This window comes from Terrapene carolina, unplaced genomic scaffold (assembly GCF_002925995.2).
Source record: "Terrapene carolina triunguis isolate 2854851 unplaced genomic scaffold, T_m_triunguis-2.0 Scaffold139, whole genome shotgun sequence".
In the NCBI taxonomy this organism is placed as follows: Eukaryota; Metazoa; Chordata; order Testudines; family Emydidae; genus Terrapene; species Terrapene triunguis.
The window spans coordinates 14,827,376-14,840,343 of NW_020664490.1; the positions used below are offsets into that span (position 1 = coordinate 14,827,376).

At 41.5% G+C, this 12,968-nt stretch overlaps 1 protein-coding gene across 1 annotated transcript in view; it reads left to right on the forward strand.

Annotated features, from left to right (window-relative positions):
• LOC112117659 (copper-transporting ATPase 2) overlaps positions 1-12,968 on the forward strand; it is a 44,001-nt gene that overhangs the window by 17,826 nt on the left and 13,207 nt on the right. Inside the window, exons 6-14 of the mRNA XM_026653490.1 lie at positions 423-499; positions 882-1,056; positions 2,157-2,390; positions 2,723-2,814; positions 2,956-3,083; positions 5,051-5,205; positions 5,600-5,734; positions 9,064-9,258; positions 11,167-11,349. Of these exons, the coding sequence (XP_026509275.1) occupies positions 423-499; positions 882-1,056; positions 2,157-2,390; positions 2,723-2,814; positions 2,956-3,083; positions 5,051-5,205; positions 5,600-5,734; positions 9,064-9,258; positions 11,167-11,349 (1,374 nt within the window). The remainder of the gene's footprint in view (positions 1-422; positions 500-881; positions 1,057-2,156; positions 2,391-2,722; positions 2,815-2,955; positions 3,084-5,050; positions 5,206-5,599; positions 5,735-9,063; positions 9,259-11,166; positions 11,350-12,968) is intronic.

Sequence of the window (12,968 nt, forward strand, 5' to 3'; positions counted from 1 at the left end):
TTCCAATTCCAAATGAGGTGTGTGGTTGACTGGTAGTTTGTAACTCTGGTGTTCGTAACTGAGGTTCTACTGTATTTTTAAACAGAAGTTTGAGGGGGAATATCAGTCCTTCAAAATCCCAGCTGCGCCCACCGTTAAACCCAGGATGTTTGATTTGTTATGACTGTGGATATGTGTAATGATAGAGGTACCTTACCATCCATGTTTTGTCTTCTACTCCATCATCATCGGCATTATCTGAACTCCTCTCACTTTGACAGGCACTAGAAATAAATAAAAAGGAGGCATTCACCAAAGCGCGGAACAGTTCCCTGTTCTGACATTTCTGATCTTAAATGTATCCTTTTAGATGAAGTTTTCATCTGTTGTACTTAATAAATCTCAATTAACCAAACTCTTTTGTCTTGTTTTTTAATAAAAAGGGAATTGGTTTTCATGCTTCCTTGGCCAAGAGAGACCCTAATGCTCATAACTTGGATCACAAAAAGGAAATAAAACAGTAAGTATGACTGTCACAAAGAGAGGGCCTCTACAAGTGTGACAGTAATCTGCACACCAGTAAATCTGGTTTATGCTTGTGCAAGGCATATTTAATATGCACGTACTTAGTCATTTGCTGTTCAGTTCAATTACTCTTATACCCATTTGGATTACCTTTCAGTTTTTACTTGTAGAGAGTTGTGTATCTGAAACATGCAGGTGGCAAAGGAACTTCTTCAGCCAAAGTGTTTAATCACTGGAAAGAAGTAATGACTTGGAGCCAGTTCTTCCGAGGGCTGAATTCGCTCGGCTTAGCCGGGGAGTCGTACATGTGCAGTATTTGGCCCCAGTACTATCAAAGTGTACTCTAATACCATGGATTCACTACTTCTACTTTTCAGATGGAGGAAATCTTTCTTGTGCAGCCTAGTGTTCGGAATCCCCGTCTTAATCTTAATGATTTATATGCTAATACCTGATGGCCAACAGCACGGCACTATGGTGCTGGAACAAAATCTAATTCCTGGATTATCTATTTTAAATCTTCTCTTCTTTGTCTTGTGCACTTTGGTTCAGGTATGTAAATAGTATTTCTTGGGTATTTTCTTTCCTTTCAATGTCCTCTACATAATCTGATTTAATAAAAAAAATTAGACTGGAAAGCCTTATTGGATTGCATCTATCTCCCTGTAAATTCAGGATATATAGGATAAAGTGGCCCTATTAAACTGGTATTGATAATTATAATGTATTGTGCAAGTGTGATTTTATATATATGTATAAAGTGAGTCAGTGACCAAATCAAGAGTTGAACTCAGAACCTTAACTCTTCTAGCATAATGTTCAGCCCAGCATGGCACCCCTTTATTTTCTCTCTTCACCTGTCGTGTCATGCCTGGTTAGATTGAACTCTTTGGGGAGAGGGCTGAACATTATGCTAGAAGAGTTAAGGTCCTGAGTTCAACTCTTGATTTGGTCACTGATTCACTGTGTGACCTGGGGCAAGTCACTTAATCTTTATGCCACAATTGTCCCCTGCGCTGTAATAAAGGGATAATAATACTGACCTACTAACCTCACAGGATTGTTGAGACTGCAGCAGTTAATGTGAAAGGATAAAGGAGGGATGTGTACAACACAGAGCAGTGAGAGGGTGAAAGGAGCACAGAGGGGTGGGGATCGAGAAGTGAAAAGGGGGTAAGATAAAAGAGTGAGACTGAAGCGATGGGTGGGTGGGGTAGCCGTGAACTTCCGTCACTTTTTTCCTGCTGCATTCCTGTTCTTTTGCGATGAGGCTTTAAAAGCATTTCCTCACAGTCCTGCTATGACATGACTACATTTAACCATTTAGAACATTTCTATTTAATGGACCTAATTCTCTCTTACACACACTGGTGTAAATCAGGAGTAACTCCATTATTTTTCGTTTGTCATAGACAGGGGACCCCATTGTGTGAAGTGTTGCACAAAGAGAACAAAGACAGTCTCTGTCCCCAAGGGTTTACATTATAAGACAATTCCATTGAAGTTAGACCATGGTTAAACCAGTGTGAGCTAAGAATCAGGCTCATTAACGTCAGCCTCGCTATTTACAGCTCTTTGCTATAATCTGTGCTGTATATGCCCTGCTTTCACTGCTGTGATTAATAGGCATTTGTATATACTTTCACTGACAGTTCCTCGGTGGATGGTACTTTTATGTCCAAGCCTACAAATCACTGAAGCACAAAACAGCCAATATGGATGTACTGATTGTGCTGGCCACAACTATTGCTTATATATACTCTTGTGTGATCTTGGTGGTGGCTATAGCCGAAAAGGCAGAGGAAAGCCCCGTCACGTTCTTTGACACACCACCCATGTTATTCGTATTCATTTCTCTTGGGAGATGGTTGGAACACATAGCAAAGGTAACCAGTCTACACGTTAAGCACTTATGTACAGTAACGGTGAAAATAATATGGCATCTCTATGAACAGAAACTGCTTACATGTATTTTGATAGGAGCGTTTCTGGCGTGCAGTGTGGTGTACACTGCAGTTTGATGAGAGCCTGGTGGGTTGCTATGTTAACTGCACACACAGGATCATAGAAATGTGGGTCTGGAAGGGATCTTGAGAGGTCATCAAATCCAGCCCTCTGTGCATGTCTACTTAAAATGTAAGACACATGATGGGTTAGGGAATATCTTTTATTGGACCAACTTCTCAAGCATTTATCTTTATTTATGTTGTTTTCATAGAGTAAAACATCAGAAGCACTTGCTAAACTAATGTCTCTTCAAGCTACTGAAGCTACCATAGTGACTCTTGGACCTGACCACTCCGTCATCAGGTATATATTATTCACCCAAAGCCCTTCAGCCTGCTGGGATGGGCTGACTAGATCTGATGCATTTAATGGTAAAAGCATTTTTGTTCCTATTAACGGGATGGATCATATTGTTCATCTCTCATAACTGGGTACTTCTTACAGGGAGGATCAGGTGGCTGTTGAACTGGTTCAGCGGGGTGACATTGTAAAAGTTGTCCCTGGTGGGAAGTTCCCAGTTGATGGAAAAGTCATTGAAGGCAGCTCTATGGCAGATGAATCTCTCATTACTGGTAATTTTCTTTATGCTTAGCAAAGCTAGCTGGCTGCTGGATCTCCTTCTTAAACTGTTCACACTTGTTCCCTATATTCATTCTCCTCTTCATCCACTCCTCTTAGCTTTGGGAAAGTTCTGATATAGATTCAGACTACTTTATGGGACTGGCCTTTATACCAGGCTGATTCAAACCCTGATATCTGGTTACATCGGACTTTGGGGAAGACTGGATCTGTCCAATTCTGACCATCATGACTTCTGTTGATCAGCTAATAGCAGTTTTGTGTGAACTTCAGGACTGAGGGGCTTTAAGCACGGTTGTCTTAGTTCTAAAAGGTTCAGGGGACCAGGGGGGAGTTTTCTCTGGAACATATTTGCAAAAATGGTGTATTTTTAAAACTAACTAATAAAATGTGAATAGACAACAGCTCAAATCCATCAGGAAGTGAATGCGTGGACTCGAGAAGGACAACCCCAAGCATTCATCAAGGGAGCAGGATAGAAGGATAGCATTATTGCCTAACATTTGTTATGCTCACCAGAATTTTTTCTACTTCATGAAGTTTCCTCATGGGAAACTGATGTTGAGACAGACACATAGATATATTATTTTTTAACCTGGTTCCTGCCATTATACATTCTTTAAAAGAACTATAAACCTTAACACTTCATTTGCTTACTTGGTTTGGGTTTGATTTGATTTTGGAGGGTGGGTGGAATTTTCTCATTTTGAGAACCATTCACATCACTAGCCCCATGTGGAGAAAAAAATATGACAAAGGAAATACAAATTGTGACAAGCACTAGTACACTAGGAGCCAGTGTGAGCATGGGAACTTTGCAAAGGTGGCAGTTTCTCTAGTCTCTGGAAGGGAGGGGGCTAGACCACTTGCTCTCTGACATAGATGCCAAAAAGATTTCTCCTAAGATGTCTGCATGTATTGAGCCAATTTGTCCCTGGTGTTTGCGGGGGTGCACAGAAGAGAGGGAGTGAAAGATGAAAGAGCCTTCCCTTTTCCCCCCGTGTGTATTTTGTACAAGGGCCAGGAAGAGTCTCAGGCTCTATGCTTAGAGGAGTATGGCTAAAGAGGATTCTCCTTTAATTCACTTTAATGCCATTTTGGAACATGAAAATTTGAATTCCCTCCCCACTAATCTCATGATGTTCTAAGTGGCCAAGCAGTGCAGCATAGTGATGTCCTAGGTGGTCATGGACTTGTTACAGTATTGTTCCACCTCGTTCCAACCATCTGCTGAGCCTGAGCAGACTGACTAGTAATGTGATAAATGGTGAATTCTCTGGCTGAGGTGCATAATTAAAAAACAACAGTACTAGTCTAGCTCATTTGTCTCAAGGTTGCAACTGAGGCACCTTGAACTAACTGATTCTGATCTTTATGAGTGGCTGGGATCAGAGGTCATTCGGTTATGCTGGGACACGTCCATTCAAGGCTTTAAAAATAAACAATAGGCAGAGCCGGCGCTCGGCATAAGCAGACTAAGCAACTGCTTAGGGCCCCCGAGCAGCTCAAGGGGGCTCCCTATTAATTATTAGCATGTGTTGGGTAGGGGGAGAAATATTCCTGATTAGGACCCCCAATGGGCTAGCACTGGAATCAATAACCTTCAGAATCAATAACTGCTAGCCAAACAGCCTGTAGGTTCTGCTGTGCTGTCTGATCCAAAACCTGTTGGAGTGAATGGAATGACCTCTGTGGGCTCTGGATCAGGCCTCTGGAGGGGAGCGAGTGACAAAGTGAGCAAGAAAGAGTCAGTGGATGGTTGCTGAGGATCCTGCTGTGAAAATGAACATGGGAAAACATTTTCCTGAAAAGTGGCACAGCCTTTTAAAAAAATCAGTCTTTTCAAATTATGGTTCAAAACTGAATTATTATCTAGCATGTAGCAGGCTATCTATCTTTATGTACCTGTGCTCCCAGACTACTTAGGTAGTTGTCCTGACCTATTGCTGTTTTGTTCTAGGGGAAGCCATGCCAGTCACTAAAAAACCTGGGAGCACAGTGATTGCAGGTTCTATAAATGCACATGGCTCAGTTCTTGTTAATGCAACTCACGTTGGGTCTGACACCACCCTGGCACAAATTGTGAAATTGGTAGAAGAAGCTCAGATGTCAAAGGTAAAAATAAAAATACTTCACTTTTGTATATAAATCAGCAAGGCTTTTGCTCTTGTGATACACCTCTACCTCGATATAACGCTGTCCTCGGGAGCCAAAAAATCTTACCGCTTTATAGGTGAAACCATGTTATATCGAACTTGCTTTGATCCACCAGAGTGCGCAGCCCCACCCCCCCGGAGCACTGCTTTACCGTGTTATATCTGAATTTGTGTTATATCGGGTTGCGTTATATCGGGGTAGAGGTGTATTTGTTTTGGAATAATCAAGAAACAGACTTAAAAAGAACAACTCAGTTATGGAATAAGGGTTGGTAGATGTTATCATGTCCACTCTGTGCTTATATTTGTTGTTTTAGTCATAAAACAAGTATCTTTGTCTTTTATTTTTGTAGGCACCCATCCAGCAATTGGCTGATAAGTTTAGTGGATATTTTGTTCCATTTATCATCATCATTTCAACAGTGACATTGCTAGTGTGGATCACAATTGGCTTTATAAACTTTGATGTTGTTCAGAAATACTTTCCTGTAAGTAGTGCCGTTAGTCCCAATATTTGCTCTCAACAGCCCAATGTTAGTAATGTAGCTTTTGTACTTTCCAAAGGTCTGATCCTGCCAGATGCCAAGCACCCTCAACTCTCAAATGTGTTAGGTTTCTGTGTAGAATAGACTAAATGTGTTTATGTAGTTAATTTTTGGCCAGCTTCAACAGAGTTGTCAGTCCATCTTCATCTCTGCATGTGATTCTGACAAAAAATGAAATCAGTGGAGATATACTGGGATGAATATGGTCCAGAGGCCTGCGCTCCTGCTGATCGTGGATCTGGTCTTTAGAAAGATGAATGGCATATTGATTACATTTAAGACGTGTAAACTGTACTGCCAGGCTCATAGATTGTGGAAGGCTGTGCATCCCAGAGATGGCATATTCATCCTCGCGGGTGGAGGGGAAAACACAACTGGTTGTATTATTACCTGGGAACAAATCTGCATAGCAGCACTTTTGCATTTGCAATGCTTATTACTCCAAATGGTAAATCTCCACAGGAGTGGGGTATAAGCAAAATTTTGGGGGCCCATGTGGGGATGGAAGAAGTTTGGGGGCGTAACAGGTGAGAGGTGTAATGCCAACGGATCTATCACTATGTGGATCCATTGGCTATAGCTCACTGTGGAACAGGTCTTCTACTTCTCCTGGTGGCGGATCCCTTCTCACTCAGCCCCAGTGGGATCCCAGCATAGAGTCATAGAAATGTAAGGCTGGAAGGGACCTTGAGAAGTCATCAAGTCCAGCCACATGTGCTGAGGCAGGATCAAGAAAACCTAAACCATCCCTGACAGGTGTTTGTCCAACTTGTTTTTAAAAGTTTCCAGTGATGAGGACTCCATGACCTCCCCTGGAATCCTATTCCAGAGCTTAATTACCCTTATAGTTAGAAAGCTTTTCCTAATATCTAACCTAAATCTCCTTTGCTGCAGATTAAGCCCACTGCTTCTTGTCCTACCTTCAGTGGACATGGAGAACAACTAATCACTGTCCTCTTTATAACAGTCCTTAATATATTGGAAGACTGTTATCAGGTCCCCGCTCAGTCTTCTTTTCTCAAGACTAAGCATGGCCAGTTTTTTTAACCTTTCCTCATAGGTCAGGTTTTCTAAACCTTTTCTCATTTGTGCTGCTCTCTGCTAGACTTATTCCAATTTGTCCACATCTTTCCTAAAGTGTGATGCCCAGAATTGGACACAGCTGGGGCCACACCAGTGCCAAGTAGAGCAGGACAGTTACCACCTGTGTCTTACATACAATACTCCTGTTAATAGACCCCCAGAATCATATTAGCCTTTTTTGCAGCTGCATCACATTGATGACTCATTCCGTTTGTGGTCCACTATAATCTCCCAGATCCTTTTCAGCAGTGCTACCACCTAGACAGTTATTCTCCATTTTGTAATTGTGCATTTGATTTTTCCTTCCTAAGTGAAGTACTTTGCACTGAATTTCATCTTGTTGAATTCAGACCAATGCTCCAATTTGTCAAGGTCATTTTAAATTTTAAACCTGTCCTCCACAGTGCTTGCAACTCCTCCCATCTTTGTGTCATCTGCAAATTTTATAAGCATATACTCCATTATCCAAGTCATTAATGGAAAATACTGAATAGTACCGGACCTAGGACTGACTCCTGTGAGGCCCCACTAGATACAACCTCCCAGTTTGACAGCAAACCATTGATAACTACTCTTTGAGTACAGGTTTCAGAGTGGTAGCCGTGTTAGTATGTATCAGCAAAAAGAACGAGGAGTACTTTTGACACCTTAGAGACTAATAAATTTATTTGGGCATAAGCTTTCGTGGGCTAAAACCCACTTCATCGGATTCATAGGAAGATATATATACACACAGAGAACATGAAAAAATGGGTGTTGCCATACCAACTCTAATGAGACTAATCAATTAAGGTGGGCTATTATCAGCAGGAGAAAAAGAACTTTTGTAATGATAATCAGGATGGCCCATTTCAAACAGTTGACAAGAAGGTGTGAGTAACAGTAGGGGAAAAATTAGCTTGGGGAAATAGTTTTTCCTTTGTGTAATGACCTATCCACTCCCAGTCTTTATTCAAGCCTAATTTAATGGTGTCCAGTTTGCAAATTAATTCCAGTTCTGCAGTTTCTTGTTAGTCTGTTTTTGAAGGGTTTTTTTTGGAAAATTGCGACTTTTAGGTCTGTAATTGAGTGACCAGGGAGATTGAAGTGTTCTACAACTGGTTTTTGAATATTATAATTCTTGACGTCTGATTTGTGTCCATTTATTCTTTTGCATAGAGACTGTCTGGTTTGGCCAGTGTACATGGCAGAGGGGCATTGCTGGCACATGATGGCATATATCACATTGGTAGATGTGCAGGTGAACAAGCCCCTGATGGCGTGGCTGGTGTGATTAGGTTCTATGATGGTGTCCCTTGAATAGATATGCGGACACAGTTGGCAACGGGCTTTGTTGCAAGGATAGGTTCCTGGATTAGTGTTTTTGTTGTGTGGTGTGTGGTTGCTGGTGAGTATTTGCTTCAGGTTGGGGGGGCTGTCTGTAAGTGAGGACTGGCCTGTCTCCCAAGATCTGTGAGAGTGAGGGATCGTCCTTCAGGATAGGTTGTAGATCCTTAATGATGTGCTGGAGAGGTTTTAGTTGGGGGATGAAGGTGACGGCTAGTGGCGTTCTGTTACTTTCTTTGTTGGGCCTGTCCTGGAGTAACAGAACGCCACTAGCCGTCACCTCGTGTCTCCTGCTGATAATAGCCCACCAAAATTGATTAGTCTCGTTAGAGTTGGTATGGCAACACCCATTTTTTCATGTTCTCTTTGTGTATACTTATCTTCCTACTGTATTTTCCACTGCATGCATCCGATGAAGTGGGTTTTAGCCCATGAAAAGCTTATGCCCAAATAAATTTGTTAGTCTCTAAGGTGCCACAAGTACTCCTCGTTCTTTTTTCTTTGAGTACAGTCTTTCAACCAGTTGAGCACCTACCTTATAGTACTTTCTTATAGACCATATTCCTCTAGTTTTCTTATGACAATGTCATGCAATATTGTGTCAAAAGCCTTACCAAAATCAAGGTATATCATGCTGCCCTGCTGCTCAGTCTGTGCTCTGAGGGTGGGACTTGCTGCTAAATGAATATAATATTCCCAGTATGCCTGGTAACTATAATCTGTTGTTCTGTTTTCTATATCTGAGATTTCCAGATGCATGTTTGAAATTACTGCTGTTTACTAGACGTTTGGTGCATTGTCTCCTATGTTAGCAAACATACATCTTTCTCTGTTTTGTTGTTGTTGTTTGTTTTTACTTGCAGCATCAGAACAAACACCTCTCAAAAGCTGAAGTAATACTGAGATTTGCATTTCAAACCTCAATCACTGTGCTGTGCATTGCATGCCCCTGTTCCTTGGGCTTGGCTACTCCAACAGCTGTGATGGTGGGCACAGGCGTTGCTGCCCAGAATGGTATTCTCATCAAAGGTGGAAAACCTCTGGAAATGGCCCACAAGGTTAATATCTCATCACAGAAATGTTGTATTAATATCATTTATACTGGTTGCCAGCTAGAACAAAATTTCTCAGCAAATTCTGTTAATCTATGGAAAATTAATTTTTTTTTAATTGGTCATTGCTCTTATCATTTTTGAAGATAGATACTTTTTGGAATCACAGAGAGAGGCAGTGTTTTCTTAATGGTCACTGCAAAGGGGTGAGAGCCAGCAGATCCTGATTTCTCATCCCAGCTGGGCCACTGACTTGCTGTATGACCTTGTGCCAAGTCACTTTCACCTTTGTTCCAGCTGTCAAAGGGGTTACTACAAGTACTTCTCTCCCTATGTTGCAGGAATCTTGTGACATTGACACTAAACTGGGAGGAGTGGTAGATACGCTGGAGGGTAGGGATAGCATACAGAGGGACCTAGACAAATTAGAGGATTGGGCCAAAAGAAATCTGATGAGATTGAACAAGGACAAGTGCAGAGTCCTGCACTTAGGATGGAAGAATCCCATGCACTGCTTCAGACTAGGGACTGAATGGCTAGGCAGCAGTTCTGCAGAAAAGGACCTAGGGGTTACAGTGGACAAGAAGCTGGATATGAGTCAACAGTGTGCCCTTGTTGCCAAGAAGGCTAACAGCATTTTGAGCTGTATAAGTAGGGGCATTGCCAGGAGATTGAGGGACGTGATCATTCCCCTCTATTCAACATTGGTGAGGCCTCATCTGAAGTAGTGTGTCCAGTTTTGGGCCCCACACTACAACAAGGATGTGGAAAAATTGGAAAGAGTCCAGTGGAGAGCAACAAAAATGATTAGGGGGCTGGAGCACATGACTTATGAGGAGAGGCTGAGGGAACTGGGATTGTTTAGTCTGCAGAAGAGAAGAATGAGGGGGGATTTGATAGCTGCTTTCAACTACCTGAAAGGGGGTTCCAAAGAGGATGGATCTAGACTGTTCTCAGTGGTAGCAGATGACAGAACAAGGAGTAATGGTCTCAAGTTGCAGTGGGGGAGGTTTAGGTTGGATATTAGGAAAAACTTTTTCACTAGGAGGGTGGTGAAGCACTGGAATGGGTTACCTAGGGAGGTGGTGGAATCTCCTTCCTTAGTGGTTTTTAAGGTCAGACTTGAAAAAGCCCTAGCTGGGATGATTTAGTTGAGGATTGGTCCTGCTTTGAGCAGGGGATTGGACTGGATGACCTCCTGAGGTCCCTTCCAACCCTGATATTCTATGATTCTATGATTTAATGGGTTCATGTTTGAACTGCTTAAAAGCACCATACAAATGCTGCTGCTCATTGGTTGTTAGTACAGCATCTAAAAACTGTTCTTCTCATGTTGAGAGAGAAAAATATATGCCACTATTTAATACTTTAGATATTGTCAGTTGAGTTTAAATACACATTTCATGAATTCTGTGCACACACTGTTTGCCATTAAAATTGCAACACTTGTATTAACTAATTATTATATAGTGAAATACCCCAGTTTTACTGATACTTAAAATAGGAAATAACTGCATTGTCTAAGTTATCAAGATGGGGTAATTTATGGTAAATGCTGACATTTTAATGACAATCACTCAGAGAAGGAAAAGAAAATTAGGTAGAATATGAGCACAGGACAGTTCATGGTATAGACACCTGTAACTTGCGTAGATTATTCCCTTTTTATACTGGCAGAGAAGGTTGACTGCCAATGATGTGCCTATTTTGCATGTTGTGTGTGTGCATAAAAAGTAAAATATTCATGAAGGAACATTAATTGATTCTACTTCTCAGCCACACGCACACTTGAACAGAGACATTATATTGTACATATGCTATGTCTAGCACGAAGAGCTCTTTCCAACCATTCTCATACTCACTCTGCTTGAGTTTAATATTACAGCAGTAATTGAAATATGTTATTTCTTACAGATAAAGACTGTGATGTTTGATAAAACCGGGACCATCACCTGTGGCGTTCCTAAAGTCGTGAGGATGCTCTTGCTAGGGGACATGGCTAAGCTGTCTCTAAAGAAGGTACTTGCAATTGTCGGCACTGCAGAAGCCAGCAGTGAGCATCCCTTAGGAATGGCTGTCACTAAATACTGTAAAGAGGTATGTATTTCAAGTACTGCCCAAGGATATTGGTGTGAGCAGCAGTATTGCACTGAATAAGCCAGACACAGCTGGGTAGACCTGGCTTCACAGTGAGACCTGCCATCTTTACAAACCATTAGGACCTTAAATCTGATTATGGGCAGTAGCACTTAGAAGAACAAGGTTTATGAACAGCACTGAGAATGTGGTTTCCAGCCTGATGATGGTCAGGAAATGGCAAGCCCTAGCTGCTTGCTTCTGTTTAAAGAATGATTTAGATCTGGGATTCCCACTTTCCATTCCTGGTTGTGAATAGGATCTTAGTGTCTGCAGTCAACATAGTTCCCTGCCTGACCTAAGTGAAAGATGTTAGTACTTTTGCATTGTGGGTAGAGTCACAGTTCCAGGTGTGTAAGCTAATAATTAACCTGGAGACTTGCAGGATGTTACATGCTTCCTACCATGGGAGTTAGGATCTGCAAAGTCATTCTCACTGTCAGTTCCAGGTTTTAAACTTCCTCTGGCTGACGACAAGTCTTCTTAATAAAAGGCCAGTCATCTAGAATCTGCTTTCCCTTGCTGATTTGCCGGAGTCTGAGTATGGTGACCTTCAGGTTACAGTGCAGCATTTATTCTGGCCAAGCTTTTGATGACTTTTAATAATGGGTAATTGAGCTGCAGGCGGGGGGAGTTTTACACTATGATTTATAACTGGTGGTTTTACAAGAAACTGCCTGGTTTAGTGGGAAGAGCACTGAGCTGAGACTTCAGAGACCTGTGTTCTAATTCAGTTTCTGCCACTGATCTGATGTGTGACCCTGGCAAGTCACTTCACCTTTCACCGTTTGTCTGTCTTATTTAGATCATAACCCCTTCAGGGCAGGGACTGTCTCTCATGATGTTTGTTACTGTGTCTGACACAATGGGGCCTGGATCTTTGTTGGAGCTTCTAGATGCTACTGTAATAATTCAGTTGCCTTGGCAACAGCCACCTAGTATAAACTTCCAAATAAATACATAGAATGGGTACCTAGAACATGGAACTGGACTATGGACAGGTGGAATTGTGATTCAATTTAATAATTCACAAGAAGCCTGTATAGTCCCTTCCTACACGTTGCCTGACAGTAGCCAGTTCTATAAGTTATTTATCTGATCACTAAATTTAGCCAGAAAGATTTTAACAAACCTAAGTATCACATGAACTGTGAGCCCTTGAGTTTGACAAATGAAAGTAGCTAGTCTCTGAGATTACCCATCTCTATGCAAATCAGCAAATACCATCTGTGGCATGTGTTCCCCTAATACTTCAGGAAGAATGAAAACACAACCAGAAACACAAAAGGAAGGCAATCATAAATAACAGCCTCCCCTTATGCTTACATAAAAGCCACTGGGCTACTGGCCGATGTTAACTGACTTATGAAAAGATAAATTTGGCAACAATATGAATATCCAGCACATCTAGTATAAACCTTTAGGGGTAAATACTTAGAAAATTAAAATGCCTACTTGGAAGGAGAAGAATTCTAGCTGGTAATGATCTGGATGCCTGCCTTATATATTTTTAATGTGCTATCTTCTCCTGGATGCTGTATTTGAATCTACTCTTTCTTGTGCATGAGTCACTTCTATTA